Source organism: Phalacrocorax aristotelis, chromosome 2 (genome assembly GCF_949628215.1).
Source record: "Phalacrocorax aristotelis chromosome 2, bGulAri2.1, whole genome shotgun sequence".
Lineage (NCBI taxonomy): Eukaryota > Metazoa > Chordata > Aves > Suliformes > Phalacrocoracidae > Phalacrocorax > Phalacrocorax aristotelis.
In genome coordinates, this window is record NC_134277.1 from 147458399 (window position 1) to 147481310 (window position 22912).

The 22912-nt window shown below is 39.4% G+C and overlaps 1 protein-coding gene across 4 annotated transcripts in view; it reads left to right on the top strand.

Moving 5' to 3' along the window:
• Nucleotides 1-22912, top strand: part of OXR1 (oxidation resistance 1) — a 296193-nt gene that overhangs the window by 146856 nt on the left and 126425 nt on the right. For all 4 annotated transcript variants that reach the window (XM_075085597.1, XM_075085598.1, XM_075085599.1 and 1 more), the window contains one exon: nt 5266-5462. In XM_075085597.1, coding sequence (XP_074941698.1) covers nt 5266-5462 — 197 coding nt within the window. The remainder of the gene's footprint in view (nt 1-5265; nt 5463-22912) is intronic.

A 22912-nucleotide genomic window follows, 5' to 3' on the forward strand; every position in this document is an offset into this window, starting at 1 on the left:
CAGTATTTCATGTATCTTTTATTTATTTTTCTAGAAGCACACAACCTGAAACAAAGCAAGAAGCAGGAATGTGATCCTAAGGCATTTCACATTCAGATTCCTTTCTGACAAAGAATAAATCTTGTTTCAGCCTGACTGTGCAGCTTTAATATGAAAAACCAAAACCAAATGCAACACAGAGCTAGTAATAAAGCAGGGTGCTGGAAAAGGGTCAGGCTTACAGTGAGTTCATTCTCTTGGCTTCAAAACACACAGAACTCAGGCTTTCTTTGCAAGACATGGTAGTCTAGTGAAGACACAGTTCAAAGGCTGCAGTGTTTTTTCAAACTCTTTGCCAGCCATGACTGTATCAATATACAGTTCAGATGGGCTGAAGGAAGATGCATTTGAGTAAGTTGCTTATTTTTGTCAAGTCATTCCTATGAAGTTGTGTCCTTACTTGAACCTGTGTCCTACTCAGCTGACCCTGTTATCGCAGAGTCTGGATTAATTCAGACCCTGTATCCTTCTGTCTTTCCTGACAGCAGAAGCACTGTCACCATGGTCTCTCAAAAACAGTTTGATAATATTATGTGCACTTGCTTGTCTTTCATGCTCCTCTTCTTTAATTTTAGTACTCGAGTACCTATGACTCTGGAAGTCTTACATTTAAATTTTTCTGATGGCAAGGGTAGATAGCTTTTTGGACATTAATTTGCTATAGGCATTTCAATTGAGTCTTTTATTACATGAAAAAGGCCATGTGACATTTTTACTGCTCAGATGAGAGGTATTAGCCCTTTATTCCTATGTGATTGTAGAAGAACAGACACAGTGTATTTGTTATAACAATCTGATATTCCCCAAGTGCAGCAACCTGTTTTATTAGCTACCTCTATGCTGTAATCCACAGCTTTATTAATTGGGCTATCCTTCAGACAGCCTTGGTGGTGAAGAATGTGTTCACAGCATAGTTAAGAATATAAATCATAATGGTATTTTTCAGTTTGTACAATTTATTTCAACTCATCTGCTGTCTGTCTTCCTCTGGGGCAGAGCACAGAAATGCGTAATGCAAGACATATGTGCACTTACAAATCCTTAACCTTGCTTGCCTTGGTTTGACATTATGGAGGTACTAAACACTTAGTAGCTTCCTTGCCCACAACTATTTTGCACAATACAGAAGCAAGACACTGTAATGACCGTCCAAGCTTTGGTCTGAGTTAGAGCATTACTCCTTGAAAACTAGTGATTTTCTTCCCAAAAGTCATCCTTGCAATCTTCAAAGGTTTCAAGTGGTAAGGAATTATAGAAACTTTTTATATAGAATCATAGAACCATAGAATCATCAAGGTTGGAAAATACATCTAGGATCATCAAGTCGAACCACCAACCTAACAATACCATGTTTCCTAAACCATGCCCTGAAGTGCCATCTCTACACATTTTTTGAACACCTCCAGGGATGGCGACTCCACTGCCTCTCTGGGCAGCCTGTTGCAATGCGTGACCAATCTTTCAGTAAAGAAATTTTTCCTAATATCCCATTAAAACCTCACCTGATGCAGCTTGAAGCCGTTTCCTCCTGTCCTATTGCTAGTAACTTGGGAGAAGAGCCCAACACCCATCTTACTACAACCTCCTTTCAGGTAGTTGTAGAGAGCGATAAGGTCTCCCCTCAGCCTTCTCTTCTCCAGGCTAAACAACCCCAGCTCCCTCAGCCGCTCCTCATAAGACCTGCTCTCCAGACACTTCACCAGCTTCGTTGCCCTTCTCTGGACACGCTCCAGCAACTCAATGTCCTTCTTGTAGTGAGGGGCCCAAAACTGAACACAGTATTCAAGGTGTGGCCTCACCAGTGCTGAGTACAGGGGCACGATCCCCTCCCTGCTCCTGCTGGCCACGCTATTCCTGATACAAGCCAGGATGCTGTTGGCCTTCTTGGCCACCTGGGCACACTGCTGGCTCCTGTTCAGGCGGCTGTCAACCAGCACCCCCATGTCCTCCTCTGGGCAGCTCTCCAGCCACTCTTCCCCAAGCCTGTAGTGTTGCATGGGATTGTTGTGACCAAAGGGCAGGACCTGGCACTTGGCCTTGTTAAGCCTCATACAGTTGACCTTGACCCATCGATCCAGCCTGTCCAGGTCTCTCTGCAGAGCCTTCCTACCCTTGAGCAGATCGACACTCCTACCGAACTTTGTGTCATTTGCAGACTTAGAGAGGGTGCACTTGATCCCCTCATCCAGATCATTGATAAAGATATTAAGACTGGACCCAACACTGAGCCCTGGGGAACCCCGCTCGTGACCAGCTGCCAACTGGATTTAGCTCCATTCACCACAACTCCCTGGGCTCGGCCATCCAGCCAGTTTTTTACCCAGCAAAGAGTACAAATGTCCAAGCCATGAGCTGCCAGCTTCTCTAGGAGGATGCTGTGGCAGACAGTGTCAAAGGTTTTGCTAAATTCCAGGTAGACATCATCCACAGCCTTCCCCTCATCCACTCCGTGGGTCACCCTGTCATAGAAGGAGATGAGGCTGGTCAGGCAGGACCTGCCTTTCATGAAGCCATGCTGGCTGGGCCTGATCCCCTGGTTGTCTTGCACATGCTTGGTGAGCGTGCTAAAGATGAACCGCTCCATAACCTTCCCCAGTACCGAGGTCAGGCTGACAGGCCTATAGTTCCCCACATCCTCCTTCTGACCCTTTTTGTAGATGGGTATCACATCAGCTAGCATTTCATATCCCCTGAAGTAAGGCATATTCAAGAACAAAGCAGAATTTAACATCATCATGGAACGCCATTTCATTGTTAATGATTTGATGAAATATTTCTGCCTTCGTTTTAGGTAAATGCTTTTGACCAGCTGTAGGCTTAAAGCTAGAACTGCTCAAAACAAGGTCTCAGTTCTTGGAGCATCATTTTGAACAACAGATCTTTCTTTTCTTCCCACACAGTGTTTACTCAGAGAGGATGACCTGCACAGTCTTATCTTGATTTTTATATGTATCAGTGCTCATAGATGTATTCAGTTAGTTCATTGCAAGCTGTTCAGGATGCTCTCCCCATTGACTCCATATATAGATCCGTCAACCAAGATCCTCAAGGTAAAGATAGTTTTATCACAGTGACAAGTTGTTCTTCCCATATCTGTAGGGCTCTTTGAACAGCAGGAGCTGATGTAAGCAGCCGGTATATATGGAGTAGTAGTTGTTCATTGTTTCTCATAATGCCACTCCTACAAGTCATTAAAATAAGCTACTGTGGCTACTGTACACTAAAATGAACAGTGCATAGTTAAACCAGAACCCATCAAGGCAGGATGCCGCCTATATCAGAAGTTTAGATGTGTTCTGGACTAATTAAGGACAAACCGAGAAAAATAACTCCAAGAGCTAAAAAAGGTGCATCATCTAACTCAGGAAACCCATAAACCAGATTTTGCTGGAGGCTGGAAGGATTTCCTTGGGGAGGTAGCACAGTGCACTTGCCTGTACTCTTTCCATTGATAGCGTTATTAGAGACAAGACATTTGTGTAGATGAACACCTGCTTTGACCCAATACAGCCTTTCTTTTGTGTAGGAGGGATAAAGGTCCCTGTCATTCTGAACTGTTTGTGCAGAGGCACTGGAGCTGAGGAGCGTTGCTTCAAATACATGACACCCTGGGCCAGCCTAGGGAAAAGGTTATAGTGGAAGTAGTCTTTCTCATTGGACCACATAGAGAAGTTAATTTCTAACTGCTAACTTTCTAACTGCTAGTCCTTTCCCTGGACTAGCAATACCCCATATGAGTATAATTTCACCTTCATAGTGTCATTTGTAAAATTCTACATACACTTTGATGCTTTAATGTATCTTCTCTTCTAGAGCTTAATCATGACCTGAAGATTTTCCAGTCTACTAACAGCAGTAATTATTATTATGGTATTTAATCAGTTAATATCTTAAACTAGCAGATTCCATTCTCAGTGCAGGTTTCCATGCTCTTTAATTGCAACCAGTACATGGAGAAAATGTTTTAAAAATAAGGAAGCACAGAGTTAAGAGGGAGGCTGCTTAGCATTAAATTGTTACCCTAATAAAATCATCTTTTGACATTACAGAACTTTATCATTTTATGTCACTTGCTTCAGAATTTCAGAATTATTACGATCCCTTCATCTCAGATCAGTATCTCACTGCAATGCCATAAACCCCTTTTATTTCCAGGGTCAAATCATGTAGTCAACTATACACATTTATAGAGACTTAATTTAAGAAAAGTGTTGACAGAATTCAGTGTGTATGTAGTGAGCTTCATCATAACAGAGCACTTGTCTCTATTCAATAACTCTAGTAGCGTAATAACCTCTATTTTATCTTGCTAGAGATAGAGGAGATGCTGGGACTACAGTGATTCAGTGATGGGGGTGTACTCACCACCACTCTGAAGTAGGATTTGAAAGCTTTTCTAAGTCTCTCCCGCAGAACTCTGATAAAATGCCTAGATTTGGGGAGGAGCAGAGAGTGATAATGTCATTTACCTTGACTTTAGCAAGGCTTGTGACACTGTCTCTCACAGTTTACTTGTACCCAAGTTATGATGTTATGTCTGGATGTGTGGACAAGTAGATGGGTAAAAAATGGTTGGATGGTCGGGCACAGAGGATGGTGGTTAATAACTGGTACTCTACCTGGATGCCAGTAACGAGTTGAGTAACACTGATTTCTTCTGCAGGACAGAGAATTTCTTTTCCTCTGTCCACTGCTGTTGCAATGCACAAAATGGTACCTGGGGTTAGTGGGATTCTTGAGTTTTGGGCAGAGAAAACATGTTGAAACTGTGGCAGAATGAGAAATGCAGTTATAGAGCCACGTCTGAGTTTGGAAGATCATGAGGTAGTTCTTTTCTCTTGGGGCATTCAGCAACTTTGTGCAAACTATTTAATTTCTTTGTACTCCCCTGTCTGTGGAAACATAAGCCAGGCAACTTAATGATAGGATAGTTGTTGGCAGCTCATCTTCTCTGAGGTAGATTAGGGACTGATCCTTCAAGCAGCTCAGCAGGCTGATCTGAGGGCAGTTTACCATTTGTAGCTACATGTGAAATGGAAGTTTTGTAACTGATTTAGCAGGAGCTGAAAGGGGAAATTAATACAGGGCCTAATTTATCACTGCTGTTGTGTAGCTTGCTGTGACATGCATGAATTGCTGTATGATGAATATATTGCTATTATTCTATACATAATCTAGGTATAGAATGATGATTAGTAATATCTTACTGCCTTAAATTGCCTTTAGATTAAAGAAAAAGTCCCAGTCGGTGGATATTAGTGGGCCAGGATGCAACCCAGTGGCAGCTGAAGCTCAGACACCTCAGCCCAGTAAATCTTTGCTTGCCACTAAGACAGCTACTTCTGAGGAGGAACAGAACAACACTGCAAACACCCAAAGGCGCAATCCACGGAGGAGCGAGTTGAAGAGATATTACACCATTGGTGAGTTTTCATTCACAGAAAAAAATCAAATATACTTATTAAAAAGGCAAGGTCTTCCTGTTTATTTGTGTTTTATTTCTTTTGGTTAATTGCAGTTGGCTACTAAGATTACCAGTGTCCACAGTGAGCATTAAGATGTCGTATCTGAATCCTGATGTCAAACTACCCTGAAAAATTAACCTGCTTTATTTGTCTTCCACCATTTACAAGAATTCTTTCTGCTTTTTTTTTTTTTTCTTAAGAAGAGGTATTGAAGAAAGCAAAAAAAGCAATTTTGGGAGGAGGTATATAGGAAAAGCATAATTGCCTTTGACAGTGGATTGCATCAGAGTTTTGGCAGAGATTGTTTAGAAGGCCTTTGGTTAGAAAGTATTTCCAGTTTAGAGAGGGAGGAGGCCTGCTGAGTGTGAAGGATTAATTTGGTGGGGTTCTGGGTACCTTTCTCTAAATATTTTGGTTTTCTGGGTATTCTTCTGGGATCTATATGATTCTTATAAAACCATCTTAGGCACCCTAGAAAATGCTTCATAACTTGCATCCCGATAAATCATTTCAGGACTGAGCCCGACTGATTCCTTTGGCAACATTTTGCTTCTCACCTGATCAAAACTGACCAGAGAGTGGCCCTGTAGTGTTCGTGTCAGGTTCATTAGTGCTTGTAAGAGGCAGGTGTGCTAATGGGGGTGGTGCAATGGAGAGAGGTGGTTGTTAATGCTGTGAGAGGGACATAAGAAAAAGAAGTTATGTATTTTAGTTATGGGTTTATATATTTTAATTTTGGGTTTGTGTGCTGTTGAATTATTGGAGTATAATGTGATTATTTTTTTTTCCTGTTCTGAGGTAACTATTTGTGTGTCTTTTAACTTGTCTAAAAGGTGAAGAAAAATGTGTTGCCTTAAACATCTTTCATTGTGTTATGCCTGAACTCTTGAAGTTGGTTGTCATTTTAAGTTATGTTGTTTTTAAAGAAGGAAACTGCATTAGCAATCTACACATTTTAATAATGAAGGCTGTATTTTATGTAGTGAATGATTGTATGCGTTTGCATTTTTTGATGCCCTGCATTCAAATTGGTCTGCACAACTGCATTCTGAAAACTCACAGACGTTTCAATTATCACTCAGTCTTGTCTATCCCAAAATAGATAAAAATATGGCAAAGTGAAGGCATTGATGGGTTCATTAGCATCTTGGACAACAGATTTAAAATTTTACTTTAAAAATCTCAAATTGCATAATCCTTCTTCAGAGAAGATTCTGTTGTATCATGTGTGAGAATAGCACCCTAAAATAAAGGCGTAGTGAAATCAGTGCGCTTGAGTGGCTTTTTACTTTAAAATGTATTCTCTAAGAAGTCTTGCTCTATGGCTTTTTTTGTCCTCCTTCCTCCAAATAATCTTAGAGGAATATCAAAGATATGCCAAGATTTCTTCATACCTAAAGCAGGGGATGGAATGGGGGAGTTTTGCATAAAAGTAATAATGAAAGTACAAATCTACCACATCATCAAAATGAGTTCTTAATCTAACTCAGGATTAAAAAATATTATTGATAAATTGACCATAGTTGAATGTTCTTCTGTTATCACCCAAAACACAGTCTGCATATGGAAGCACAGACTCAGGTTTGCATTTATCTACTTGTTAAATTTGACTTACCTGCTTTTTCTTTTGGGAACTGTTACAAAATCGTTATAATGTGAACTCCATCGATGCTAGTAACCTTGACATGCTTCTAGTGATCTCAGGGTCTGAGCACTAGTTGCTCAGGATCTAACCTCAGTACTGGAATAACAGAGTGTTGTTCATACATTTGATTAATTTGCTTGAATATTGTGCAGCACTTGATTTGACAGACCTCTGAAGGTTATATCGTCTGGTGTCCTGTCTGAAGTGGGACTCCAGCCAACACTAGGTCAGAACAGCCAAATCTTTGTCTTGCCGAATTGTAACGATCTCCAGGGGTGGATACTCCACAGCCTCTCTGTGGATCATGCTGGAACATGGACAGCGTGTCTGTAGACAGCAGTATTCATGGGCAACTTGCCTATAAGCAGATGCTAACGTTTGTGAACAACAGTTGTAGACCTTGGGAAAGTATGAGGGGAACGGACTACAGAAAGTGGCCAAGCTTACATGTTTTTCTTAAATAGCATCTTCTATTATTCTTGTACAGAGTACTGGGTAAGGTGGCCCAGCTGGACTGACCCTGTATGGGAGTTGTATTGATTTTATGTTCTTATTCATACAGCCTTGTCTATGTGACTTGCCTAAATCACAAGCAGTAAGTTGCTAGAGCCAGTATTACTGCATCCTGTATAATGTTTGAATTTTGCTAACAGGCAGATAGAAGAATCAAGAGTTTCATTGTATCTTCACAACCTTTAATGGCACATGTTCCTGAATATTGTGAAAATGAAAGGTTTGATCTTGGACAGACTAGTACTGATGCCAGATGAACATGTTCTGAGTGGTTCTGGTATTGGGTCTATGGCTTTGATAACCTGAGAGAAACAATAACTATCTTCTCAGAGCTCCTGTCAGCTTCAGCTTAAAGTTATAACTTATATCAACCTCTTGATTTAAAGGTAATTTTCTGTGACTTCTCTCAAAAATTGTTACTAATAGTCAAAGTCTAATCAAATAGTTTGTTACTTTCTGAGGGTGAATGTACTGACACACCTGCAATGGGCTGGGACTCTAAAATGGAAAAATATTGGATTCTAGTGATGTTTTGTGTACAGTTGGCTGTAGCTTAAATGAGCATGTTAGACCTATTGCCTGCCTAATACAGTTACCTTGTTTTGCCCTTGTTTGCATGTTCTTTACTAAAAGCAATCTGTGTCCAAGATCAAGCAACATGAACTAATCGTTACTGTGATAAATGGATTAAGAAAATGTGTTAGAAAGCTAATGTTCTCAACTGGCTTTGCTTCTTTCATTTTAAAATTAGTATTCTGTTATATTAACCTCAGACCAAACTGGCAAATGACAGTGTTTATGGTAGTGACTAATGGAGCTTAAACAAACAAATGGCAATTGTGTTTTGCGTTACTCTCATTTTCCTTAATAACTTACTTTCAGTAATTATCATGATAAGGATATGAGAACTGAGTTCAAATCTGGGTATATAAAGAAAGTATGAAATCAATATTAGACATGTGCCTATATACAGTTTATATGTTTTAAAATGTAAACGTCAGCATCAAATTGCCTATTAAAACTGAATTTTAGGGCCTAGCCAGATTTGTTAATGGTTGCCCATTTTATTGAATAGCCATGCAGCTTAAAATTAGATATAAAGAAGAATGTATCCAGCTTTACTTTATCAACTCACGGAAAGAGTAAAATCAAAGTTATTTACAAATTCTGTTTGTTTTTTTTTATTTGGCTATGCAGAAAACACTTCAGAGATCTTGATGTGATCTCACTCAGCTTTGCAGACCCAGAGAGATGTGAGCATTTACCTTGCACACACATACTTTGCAGAAGAAATTGTAGCAGCTTGTGTATGCTTGCTGGTACTGTGAGCAGACACAGGCAACTGTCTAATAGACTGTGTTCCGAAATACTCTATAGCATCAGAAAAGTTTTTAGTATTTTGTGTCACCGTACATGTACACAGATTTACCTCGGACCTTTTGAAGTTGAATGCGGAATGAGGAAGGCATATCGTGGTAATTCCAAGAGATTTTAAAATTTCATCAGCACTGCTCCTACTTCAGAACACTATCCACAAGATACTTATTTTGCATTTCATCTTTCCCACAGACTGCATCTCAGATGCTTCCCAAACTTAATGAGTGCAGTTGCACTTTTTAAAAGTGGGGGGAAAGAACTGAGAGGAATAGGCAATGGGTAACAAGTTGTGTGCTCAGATGAAATGAAATAGAAGATGGAGAGTAGGTGAGGGGGAGAAATAACTTCCATATGGCAGGCTCAGCAGGCAGGAAGGCTCCTGCACCTCCAGTGCTGAACTGGTGTGAAGAAATTGAGTGGGAACTCCTAGATTAATAAGGCGAGTGTAGGAAAAACAGTCTGCATGGTGGGTTGGATGAAGTTTTTTGAAGAACTCTAGAAACAGCACCCAAGACACTTAAAAACCTAAAATTAGACTTTTTAGATAGATGCTGCAGGCACTTAAAAATTCAGGCCACTTATTTCTGAAGTGCTCATTGTTGAGCAACTCCCTCGAAAGAGAAAAAGAAGGTATCTAGGTCTTCAGCGCTCTAAAAAGTGGGCTGGAATATTATACAATGGAGAATTATATGGGTAACCTGAATTCAAAAGCAGTAGGGCTGTATCAGCTTAATGCCATGTCCAGGCTCCAACTAGCTCTTCTCAGCTGGCTTGCAGTTAGCCCAGGTGCAGCATCATGGCTGTGTTCCTTGTAGGACCCAACTGAAGGGCTGTATTTCTGATTTCATGGAGTGATGCCTCAGGATATATGTTTAGCAATTTGTTAAGGTGACTGAAGTAGCTAATGTTGTTACCCTATGAAGACACGCACTTGAAGTGTATACTGTGGTTCGCATTAAGCCATTAAAACCTGGTGTACAGTGCTTAGATACCTCTGAGAGGATATACCCAGTAGACTATCTACCTAGTAACCCTGCTTTTGTAGATGTAAAAGGCCTTCATTTGTTCTATGTGCCATTAAAATGTAACTGCAGCACTGGGATAGAGTGAATACATTATTTAAAAATAAGATGATTGCATGGTTCCTGATTCTAGGAATCAGGCAAAAGAAATCGTGAAGCAGGACAGTAGTTCATACAAGAAAATGTTGTTAGAGTATAGTGTTGCTGGGGAGAGGAGGGATGCAGCAATTTTTGCTATATCTTCTAATAACTTATAAAAGCCTTAATGCAAATGTTGCTGTACAAGCTTCTGGTAGCACAGCTTATTTCATTTAGAACTGACCTATCTCAGGAAGCATCTTTTGTTGGTATACTCTCTATCTTCAGTAGAAGATACTGCTGCTACAGCTACACAGGGTTGATAATTTAGACAGAATTCATGGGTATTTCTATGTGTACATAATATACAGCATGAGGACACTTGGGAAATACTAACTGCTAAAGTTCCCTTCAGTGGTTCATTTTTTTTACATTTATTTCATGTTCCACTTGTAAAAAAAAAACAAACAAAAAAAAAAAAAACAAAAAAAAAGGAACTAACCGTTTTTGTCTCCCACCTCTCTTGCAAATTAGGTCAGCAGAAATCTTAACAAATAAAATATTCTTTGCTAGTTTGACCTGGTCGTATTGGTACTCTACACTTGTATAGTCCTTGAATATCAACATGTTACCTATTCAGAGTAGTGGAATTAACTGATATAAAAGCAGTGTGGAAGAAAAATGAAGCTTTTGGGATAAGCAACTCTAAAGAAATACATATTAATTGACAAGGTTTCCAAAACAAGTTCCTACTAGCTAATGGCACAGTGATAAATAGGAAAAAACAGACTTTCTTTTGGGCTCCTAATCTTGGTTGTAAGAAAGAAAGTTTCAGAGGTTAGTCACTTTAAATTTTGTTGGGGTTAGTTAAGTCTCTACTACTAATATAGTATTTCAAAATATATTACTGTGAAAAGAAGATGGATCGTCTGAAGAATTTAATGGCATATAAACGTAAATAATGTCTGGTCACAAGAATTATTATTAATGCACAAAACAGCGTAAGGAAGCGTTTACAGAGTGATAGAGAGTTTAATAGAGAAGATTTTATGGGGAAACCTAGAACAAAATCTTTTTTTCAAGGGATTAGTAAGTCACAGTCTGTTCCTTCTGTTATAAAAGGGAGAACTAAATGGAACTCATCAGCTGCTGTTTAGCGGCTATAACTATACTTAAGCCTTGTGCTATATGCTTTCAATTGAGTCCATTTAAGTCATGACTTTTACAATTATTTGGAAGCATAAATAAATAACATATTGTTTACATGTGCAGTAGATTCACTTTCTTTCTGTTTACATACATTCCGGGCTACTTCCATAAAATTATTACTTGCTTTAAAATATTTCAGAGCTACTGGTTTCAGTGTGAATTCATCCACACTTGTAACTAAATTTATATGGTGTCAAACTGTCTGCTAATATAAAATTATGTGGTTTGAGTGGTGATTTCGTATGTCAGGGATCTGTTATCCTGGTGGAGCTTTGTCACTCATGGACCAGCTTAGCCATTTTGGAGAGCTGGTGTGAGGGCACCATGGACCATTGTTCAGACATCACAGTGGCTCTGCTATTGGACTCAAACTGGAAAAGGAGAATATTGTTGCACCTGAAAATATATGCTTGTTTACAAGCAAGCTGAGAATTTTATGGGGTTTATCTCATGGGACTACTTGCTCAAAAACAAGCACCAACCTTACTTGAAGGGCAGACATTGTGGCATTGTAGCTGTTTCTTTTTCAGTGCTCAAATCCCTTCCTGCTCTGAGAGGTTTTATTTGGGGTGCTCTAGAAATACCTTATTGCTTTTAGGGGACATGATCTGATAATAAGTGGTGTATTTACTGTAGAGAGGTTTTCCTGCAAAGAATACTCCACTTTCTCTCCAAACGTCTTTGGAATGTTCTTCTTATCATTTGGCAATTGACTATAATTGTTTCTCCTCTTCTGCAGAATTGAATGCGGTTCCTTTCTGTAGTTGCTCCCGAATATCCAATTTTTCTCCTATTTGCAGTTACCTTTCTTGTTTGTTGCTAATACTAGCAAAGCATGAAGCGTAGGTAGGTATATTAGAAGTTGTTGGATTAGTGGTGGAATTTGGTGCAGTAGATGCTCAAAATCTGGGCTCCCTTTTAGAGAAGGACAGATGGCAGATGAAGCTGCCAACTCTCTCTCAGAGGATCCAGATGCTGTTCACACACATTTGCAGGGTCTGACTCTGGCCCATTCAATGCACGTACAATTTCCTTCTTGAACACCTACTGCTTTTTGAGGAACATCATTCTGACTGCTTCCTTTCAAACACAATCTCAGAAATTTTATAGGCGGCAGCCATTTTCCTAGCGCCTCATTACCTGTTTGTGAGTGATAAGGAAAGGGGAATAATTTGTGGAACATGTGGATAATAAGGAAAGTGGCTTTCATAGCAACAGTAACTATGCAAAATTCTTACTCATTCACCTTTCATGAAGATTTTTATTACTGATTCAGATCACATAGCTACAGTGGATGAGCAAGCGTTTGTTCACGTCTTTGTTTTTATCTTTTTAGAATTTAAAACTTGGAGCCATTAAAAGCCAGTTTTTAGTGTTGTGTCCTTCTTTTGTCCTTTACAGATACTGGTGTATCCTTTGAATATAAATGAGTTCTGAGCTATAGAGACAGCATCCACAAGAAGAGTGTTGCTCATTAATGTCCTTTCATCTCAGCATGTCCCTTTTCTTAGCATCCTGGTTTTGTTTTTAATCATATAGATTGCTATCATATCATCTGCTGAGTCATTATGGGCAAAAAGTATTTCAGGATTTTATCATTTCCCTGCTTTACATCAGAACAAAGCTGAAATTTTTTATAGTTCTATAAGCAAGCTACTCAACTTGCAAGATCAGCTAATAGTATATACTCTTGGGTTACTAAAATTTGAATATTTGGAGAAGAAAAAAAGATAAAATTATTTGACCTGTAAGCTCTAGGCTGAAGAAGGTGCGTCACCCTCTGTCTCTCTCTCCTTGGAGGTCTTCTGTATAAGGGAAAAATGGCTGAAAAAAAAAGGACATGATTTCTGACACCTCAGATGTGCCTTCAGCACCATTCTTTCGAGTATTGTGAAACAGCAGAGCCTTCCTTCTAACAGTAAAAGAACAAACAAGGAAAATCGGGATTCACTGCTGAAATAGCTGGGTGATTTAGTGATAGCACATGCAGATAAGCCTGCAGACAGGGTTCAGGGATGACAGTAATTACTGGTAGTGGGAAAGGGCCAAGTCAGGGATCTCCTGAGAAAAATCTTTATCGCAGAAGTTCATAGAACCCAATGGGACACATACGAAGGATGCTGAAGGAGCTGAGGTCATTGTGATGCTGCTCTCCATCATCTTTGAAAGGTCATGGAGATCATGGGAGGCAAATGCTGTACCCCTTTTCAAAAAGGACAGGAAGAATTTTCCAGGGAACTATAGGCTGTTCAACCTCACTTTTAGTCCATAGGAAAATCATGGGGCAGATCCTCTTGGAACTTATTTCTGAACAAGTGAAGGAGAAGGTGTTTGGAATAGCCAGTATGGCTTTACCGTAGGTGAATCATGCTTTTTGAACTTCATTGCTCTCTGGGATGAAGTGAAGAGATCTGTGGATGATGGAAGACTGGTAGATACCGTCAACCATTACTTCAGGAAATACCATCTTTGTCATGGTCATAGTCTTCCAGAGCACCCCTGTGTACATGTTGGGACATTGTGGCCTAGGTAGTTGGACTATGTGATGGCTGGAAAAACTCAAAAGGCAGTAGTCACCAAGATGATCATGGGCCCTTTGAGAAAAGGCTGAGGGAGCTGGAGAAGAGACAGATTCAGTAGGACCTTACAGCAGCTTGCTGCTATCTGCAAGGAGGCTACCCAGAAGATATCTGGTAGTCTACTCTTTGCAGTGGTGCATGGCAGGAAGATAGGAGACAATTGGACTAAATTGAAATATAAGAGGTTTAGACTTTATATATGGAAAAACTTTTTCCCATGTCATAAAAACTTTTTCCAAAGAGTGCATCAGGATGTACAGAGAGGTTGTGCAGCCTCTATTGTTAGAGGTTTTCAAGGTGCAACAGGGTAAAGCCCTGAAAAAGCTGGTCTGAGATGTCATATCATAGGTAACCCTGCTTTGAGCAGATGATCGGACTTCAGACCTCCTGGGGTCCTTCCCAACCTGATTCAAACTTGGAATTTGAGGAAGTGACCTTTACTGCATGGCAAGAGGGCTGTTCCTAACTTAACTGCTTTCATCAGCAGAGAACGCTCTCCTCAGCCACTTATAAGAGCCCAAATTTGGCAGTCTTCATCATGGACTGCTAGGCTACATTGATTTCCAGTTATTTTATCTGGTAAACTTCTCTATGGGAAGAGGAAATATTATCACACCAAAGCACCTGTTGTGATTATTCGTATTTTATTCATTCTGAAGTCAAGTGTGAGGTTTCCAGACAGCTTGATAATTCTATACAGCTAAAAAAATGCACTAACTGAATCCATTACCTGTTCTTCTGATTCCCCAATCTTAAATAAATAAAAAAAAGGAATGTTTAAAAGTTCTTAAAGTCTCATGGAAGATCTGTTAGTACAAGGGGAGTCTGATATATCTGTTGTAGGGATGATTTCTGTTCTCCGTGTAAGTATTATGAAAGCTTTGATTTTTGGGTGTTAATCAGAGACTCGGTTTTATTGATAGTGTCAAACTTCTTGGCATATTCTTTATTTATTCCCTTAAGCTTTCTTTCAATCCATAAAAAAGCCTGCAGGGGTGGGGGGTGGGGGGGTGTGTGTGTGGAAAAAAAGGACCAAAACACAAATGCTGCAGGTAGCCTCAGTTTGGCTCAGTATGGAATGAGACTTCCCTTCCCTCTGAAGCTAGTGTTGAGATAGTGAAGCCAGTAAGTTTCCTTCCGTACAACGTATATGTGAGCCTGAAATCTAAGATCAAAGTCTGATGTTACTTATTCTAGAATAACTACACTAAAGCAGAAGTCAGTCTGGAATACAGTGACAGAGTGACCAAATCCAGCTGCCGCTGTGCACAGGTAACACCAGACAACCTCCAACCAACCCTACACGACCCTTGGTGTGGGGGCGCAACCAGGCTCTCTCTCCACGAACAGTGTTTCGAATACTGCAGCTGTGTCGAGGCAAGGCGGCCTGTGCTGATGCGTGGGACTGTCTCCCTCCCCTACAAGCAGATTGCTTTCCTGCGAGTCCGGCAAGCATCTAATTCAAGCCATTCTTTCTGCACTGGGACAGACCCTACACACCATTTAATATTTGTGGGTCCTGAACATGAGGGGCTATGAAATATCTCCCAGCACACACTGGGCTCCAAACAAGCTGTTTGAAAAGCTTCCTCTTCTGCTGGCATTTTTTTCTTTTTTTTCAACTAATATTTACCCTTTCCTGTATTCAAGCTTTCTCTTTATATTGCTAGATAAATAAGAACAAGATGCAGTTTTCAGGAGACAGAGCTTCTAGGTTAGGTTCACCTCCAGGACACCTTTCTGTGAAGTTACTTTTGGATTTTAACAAACTGGCTTATTATGCTCTTCTCCCCAAAACCCCATGGGAACTGAGTGTCGTTGCCAAACCTTGATTTTTGTCTTGAGCCATGAAGAACAGCTGGAATTTATCACGGAGTTATTGTACTGTTGAGCGTTCCACAATTACAGAGCATTAGTATGCACATAGGAGCATGCAAAGACTTTACAAGTATAAAATATTCAACATTTATGAAAGAAGCCTTTTTATAAATCTAGATACTAATTGGGCAGATATGTTCATGAAAACTAAATAGTGGCAGCAGCCCACTATGTTTCCAATGAATCTCGTTAATTAATATGCTTGAGAGATTCTTTTATTCTTTTAATTTGCAGAAGATAGAATGACAGTCTCTTTCGTCTGCCAGAGGAAATGTGGCAAGCATGATTTGTTCTGAGAGTTGTTGACTGCAGTTTCTTAGCCACCTTAGCCATACATTTGCTTAAGAACATGTGTGACTACTTGGGTATGTAATTAGGTGCTTTTGTGGTCTACTTATAGTTTAAATTATTTTGTTCCCTTTTCATTTGTATGTAAAACAGTGCTGAGATTGGTTGTTCGATAGTTTGCCAAGTTTCTGATATTCTTGCTCTGAATAAGTCTGAGAGAAAATAGGCCCTGTGTATAGTCATTTTTGAAAACACACAACCGAAAAGAAATAAGAAAATTAAATGATTTTTGGAGAAACTGACTTAAATTCATTCTACAAACTAAATGACAAATGTTCTATCTAAGAGCAAGAAACTCTTGTTTTAATAAAACATGAAACACTGATTGTTCACAAGTCAAGACTTTCCAGTGTAGCTGCTAACATTAACATCGGCTGGGTATTGAAACCTGCTGGGATGTGAGAGAGAAACTGGTGCCAGTGTGGATCCTGAGAAACTACTGAATGATATCACTGCTGACACTGAGCTAACAGAAAGTCACCTAATGGTGTGGCCCAAACTCAGGTTCAGCAGAAGGGGGTGAATCCAAGTGGGGTTGAAACGACATAATCCACAGCTGAGTTTGGTTTGATAGTTTTTAGGTAACGTAGAACAACTTTCTCATGTTATCTGACGATCTAAACCTATACTGATTCGTTGTGGGTTGTTTTATCAATACTAAATACATATATTCCAAACCTGTCAGATAGAAGAGGATAATATAAGGGGTTTAAAAGATAAACCTTATTTCATATTAGCAAAGATTTCATTGTCTGCTGGAAAATAAACCAAGTCAAGTAACATGAGTAGTTTGGCCTTTGTTACATACTACACTTCTTTTTAAGGGTTACAGATGGGATTGTAATTCTTCACAAGTAAAAAGCATGAGAGTTAAGATAGATAATACGGGAAGTAAAGGGCTCACCTCAAACCCTACAGCAGTCTTCTGCAAGAGAGAAAGAATATGTTTTTCCATGGCAAGGTTGTTCTGAAAGATTGGCTTTTTAAATGAGAATGCATCCAGTGGAATAGCATATTCTTAGGAATAGCAAGTCCTTATTGCACTTGTTTGTAACTAACTTGCCAGAAAACTCTTTTTCCAATAAACTCCATTAATAAAGGTGGATTGGGACAGTGTCTCAGTATTCATTGAACAGGGTTCCTTCATTTGGTGGTCTTTTAGAAGCCTCACTCCTTCACTATTCTACAGCCGTAAACACCATCAAATTGATTTTCTTACTTCATTTACCAGAGACGGACAATTTTCTTTCGCATAGTTTGCCAATTTCTATTTTGGGGCAATAAACATTTTGCTCTATATTGGCAAGAACAACATGCTGTAAGTTCGTTCTTTTGTAATTATTTGATTTTTGTATTTTTCTGTGAGGGTTGGCTAAATGACAGTTAGGGACAACTTGAAAACAGGATGTTTAATTTTATTTTGTAAACATGAATAGTGAAGCTGTCTTACATTGGGAGAGAACAAAAATTCTTTGTTACAACTTGTATCTACAGTACTTGGAAAAGAAAGGTGGAGAGATGGTTTCATATGGTTGAAATTGTATGCCTGGGGGATCTATAATTCATCTGATTAGACCACGAGTTAATAAGCTCTGCTTGGGTACAGGAAGAGATATCCGATTGCAGAGGTAAAGGTGTTGGAGGCAAGGAGTGGGCAGCACAGCAGGTATGAAGAACGTAGGGGTCAGTGAAGCACCAATAGAAGAAGAAAGCAGCAAAAGGGTTAGGAGTGCAAGCAAATGAGAAAGGAGCCCAGGGAGCGAGGAGGGGAGGAGCTACAAAAAAGTTCACCTGAGAAGGGTGTAAATAATGATGCAGTATACCAAAAAAGCTTGTCTCGTGCCATAATCCCATGTTCTGTTAATAAAATCAGCCATTGTGCTTCTGATTCATGTTCTGCTGATGATGTTCCTGTCAATCACATTTGGTATTAGGACATTTTTAATTTTAAAGAACAGGGAGAGAACTTCTAGCTAATTTACTTTATTAGTAAAAATACAGAAATCCTATTTCAAATATACCAATAAGAAGTGCTTTCATTCAGTTATACTCTTGTGAGGGGGAAAAGATGGAAGCATTTTGCATGTTTTAGGTATACACCCACTCGTAGTCGTCATATTTGCCCCTTTTCTACTGTCAGGATGACTTATGCGTGAATATGATGTAAATATAGAGAGGAAAAAGCCTAAATATAATTTGATTTTTAGTTGCTAGAGTCTTCAGTGGGATTGTGTTTTTCGAACCAAAGCACATAGTACATATGAATACAAAACTATGCATAATAACATCTGTTGCTTAACAGCACAACTGATGTTTCACTTTTGAATGTTCATAAACTACCTGTAAATTAGTATACGATCTCTGTGCTCTGGAAGATACGAGATGCACATTACGGTGGTTTTGTGCTCTTTTTTTCTTTCTTTCTTTTTTTTTCTTTTTTTTTCCTCTTCTTTTAATCACAATGTATTGATTATTTTATCTTTGCTAAATGAAACAGTGAAAAAATATTATTTCTACAAACAGGACAGATTGTTAAGACTTGCAACTATTCAATTGCATTTCTTGGTTCTAATATTGGGTTATCAAATATTTCTGGGGGTTATATTTCACGATCTTTGTGCTCAGCTGCTCAGTGAAGCAAGTTCCCTTAAAACCATCTGCAGTAATACTACAGGTTTCTTCTGATATTTATCCTGTTGAAATCATCCAGGTCTTCAGTTAGCTTGCTAGCTGGTTGCTTAAGACAGAACTATCAGAAATATGGAGCGTTTGTGCAAACTGCTGTTTTTTATACCAACATCAGTCCTGAGATGTAACGTAGATACATGCTCGTCCCCAAATGTCAAGCCAGCAACATGCCTGGGGAGGACAACTGTGTTTTAAAGTCCAAAGCAAAAGCCAATGTCCGGGTCAGTTGGCTTCCTCCGTCCCAGACTTTCCTGCGGAGGCCCTGTGTGACCCCAGGGAACAACAGCACGATGAGCCTTCCCAGGAGCCAGGCGCTGAAAACAGAGATTTAGCAGGCTGTATAACAGTGCCACCAGGTGATAGCATAAAATGTAGGGTTTCGTGCCAGAGTAATTCAACTGAACAATTATTTGCAGTTCAGCTCTTTTGTAAAGCGTAAAGCATAATTTTCTTCCCTAGGCTAGTGTGTGTAGATCTTCAGACATAACTAACCTGGCTTTGCTATAAGATCCATCATAAAGATAGTGTCTATGTATAGGGGTTTTACTGGTGGCTTTTTTTTTGCCACAGAAGAGTGGGTTGATTTTGGGATTCTTTGCAATTTTTGTGGGTTTCAGGGAGGCATGTTCAGGTTGTGGCAGAAGGATCTGTCTCTCTGAGTTTATTTACTTCTGATATAGCACAGATAAGAAAAGAATGAGAACAATATTCTAACAAATAACAGTCTAAGGTTATTTATGTGAAACCCCAAGGCATACAGGATAAATTGGTAGTGATGCCACTAATCTAGGTTATTTAGCATTGAACAATGTTATTTGAAAGCAAATTTAATTTACATGACATCTGTGATGATCCTGCTGGAGTGATTTATGTAGAGAAGTTGCTAGGAATATGATCCCATCCTAGTGGTGAAATTCATAATAATAAGAGAAGATATCCACAACTCTGAGGAGTTTGTTAGCTAGCTAGTGTTAGTTGTTTGCTAACACTTGAGACATATTAGCATAATGGGAAAGCTGTTGTCATGCAGTCTACCATCACAGCAAGAGAAAATTAAATAAACAGGAGTCCCTTACAAGACAGTATATTCAGGAAGCACTGATAAAGGTAAGACAGAATGAGTAAGGTTTTTAAATAATTTCCTCTTTTGCTATATTCATGTTTGTTAATAAAAACAGGGTCTTCGGTTAAAGTGTAATTGGATTTCATTGCTTGAAGCAACCTGCCCCCGATGCACATCCCACTCAGGGAAATGCTACAAATTGCTGAATTAATGGAGGGTGGGGGAAGCAATGTGTTTCCAGTTTAATACTTGTATTCCCTCTACCAGAGCTTGTGCTTTACTAGGGTGTAAGGATGTAAAGAAACAGAGAATAACTCTTCCCACTCTTTGAAGTTAGGAGTTCAGGAGAGGGAGGGAAGGAGATATTTGCCTTTTCTTTTTGATCAGCTTTAAAATCACAGCAAAGAACTGATGGAGAATTACTTTATTTTCGTAAACTTCTATAAACAGTATAATTCATGGTACCTGTCCTGAAGTTTGTGAGGGTCCTTACCTGTCATTTTGTTACTTTATGTGAGTTTTGGAGCAGATCCTTCTTCACTTGAAAAAGTGGGATTGTATGCAAGATAAAGACATTCTAAAGCCTCTTCCTTCTCTTATTAAACACAGCTTGATAGAAACATAAACTGTAAAGTGCTGTGGTATTTGCTGGTGGGGTAGAGGTTTTAAATATACTTTTATGTTATTGTTTTTGTGTGACTTAGAGCCATCTTCACGAGGATGTTTTTGGTCCATTTAGGCTGTAATCTGACAAACTCTTGTAATCCCACTGCCATCAAATCTGTACGAACAGTTTCAGCTTAAACTATGCAATACAGATAATTTCTGTTCACCTCAGTATGGTTTAAAATTTTATTTCAAGAGATTTTGTTTCACTGGTGCAAGCAGGATCAAGCAATTTGCCATGACCTTTCTTAGCAGAACCCTACCCAAAAGGCTGTTGCAATTGGTGACATAATTTCATTTACTTAGAAACTAAGTGTCTGTCTTCCAGTTCCTCAATGCTTTAAATTTTGCATTGACATATAGACAAGTTCCTTATCAAGTAAACTGAACTACTCCTGTGAAATTCAAATTCAGTCGCTACAACCATGGGCTAAAATGAATGGGTGAGTTTCTTCCCTTGTATGAATGCTGATCCCCTTCGTTTTCATAATGCCAGCAGTAGCAGCAGGTAAACTAGTTGCTTTGCAAGGCAGGTTATCTGCTCTGGTATCTTACAGCATTCCTTGTTCCTGATTCCAGCTCATATTTGATTACTGACTGCGAACAACCATACAGATATGTGAGGGCAGACCATCCTAATCAGAGAAGTAAAATTTTCTGGTAAATGAGAGTACTGGCAGCCTGGGAGTTTGTATCGGCTGGCGATCCTAGCAGAGGTCACTGAAGTTGGGAAGAAACCACAAGAATTTCAGAGGTCATGCACCTGCTCTGAAACAGGCTGTAGTAGATTCTTCAGAATTAATTATGTATGAAACCGGTCAAGTTATTAGTGTTTCTTAATGGCTAGTGATTTTAAGAGTTTTTCAAATGCAGCAGGTATTTATATGCTGCCATTCTTTGGGAAAAGGAGAGGGTAGTTAGTGCATTACACATCCCACAGGGAAATTAGCTCTTACCCAGTTAACCACTTCAAAATATCAGTGCCTACAAATCTGATTATCAAATTAGGTTAAATGCCTTCTGCTTAGCCATGTAGAATTTGTGAACACAGATAATTTAAAAACAAGTACGTTTCACAAAACTTGGGGGTAGATACCAAAATGTACAATTTGTTTTAATGCAAATATAATCTACACTAATACATCCAGTCGTGATCTGTAGGTAAAGGTATAAACCTGCACAAGCTGTCAGTGTTTGTAAAGTTTACTCTGAGTTTGCTCTGTCAAAGTTTTAAGCAGGCTGTGGCCCATCGTTTCTGCGCAGTGCTATTCAGTAGGCTGCATGGGGTAAGTGGGATATTGGCTTCACCTTCATAAAAGTGTTTCGTTAGGAATTAATGTGATTCAGACAGGAGTATGGAATTACACTGGTAGCAGGAACAGCCCGGCAGCTCCCTACCTTCCAGGCAAGACGTGTGTGCATAATGCACTGCTTGAGCCGAGAGGTGTGCAGGAGAGACGGGGATGCAACTTGCTTGTTTCTTCCCCCACTTCTTGCTCCAACGCATTTGCACTGACAGTGGAATAATAAATTAGCCCCACTGAGTCCAAGAACTGCAATTTCTTTTACAACTTTAATAATTTGCTAGCTTAATTGGAAATGTTTAATTCTGCTTTCTGTCACTTTTTACCACTGTGGTGCCCAAATGGTTTCCACATCTGCTTTTGGGCCCTCCAAATGATGATGATTTTTAATAAATGGGTGCTTTTTAATAATTATTTATTTTGTGTGTGTTAATTTTTCCTTTAAAAAATCCGAACCTTGAACAACACTAAGGAAAGAATTCAGCCAAACTAGTTCGCATTACTGAAGCTAGCCTAGGAAGGAGCAGTTTGTACCATTTGTGGAGCTAAAATGTGGCCCACTTGGAGACCACAGACCTCTTTCAAATAAAAACACGCAGTGGGAGCACCACCTGTGAATTTCTAATAACTGTGTGAATCAGGATCTGATCACTGAAGTAAAACTTCTCAAGGCACAAACTGGAGTGGAAATTAGGTTCTGGCTGCTGTGTAAAGCAGTCAGAAACAGAGAAGGAAATAAAGCTTTTTGCTCCAGACTTTCTTGCATGCAGTTGCACGGTTATTGCAGCCATCCGGCCAAAACCATCGTAGACATCTGTCTTGTGCCTGTGTGTAATCACATCAAAAAGATTTTAAATTCTGCTGTAACATTAATGTGGCAGCAAAAATACTTTTTCAAGATATAAGTGTAGGTCTTCTCTTAGAGCTCCTGCTCTGGATTGTCAGTGTGGAAGTACAACTTGTGAGACACAAGCTCTATGTCCATCATGTAAATAAATGCTGTGATTTCTTATAGCATTGATAAATATGAACATAAAC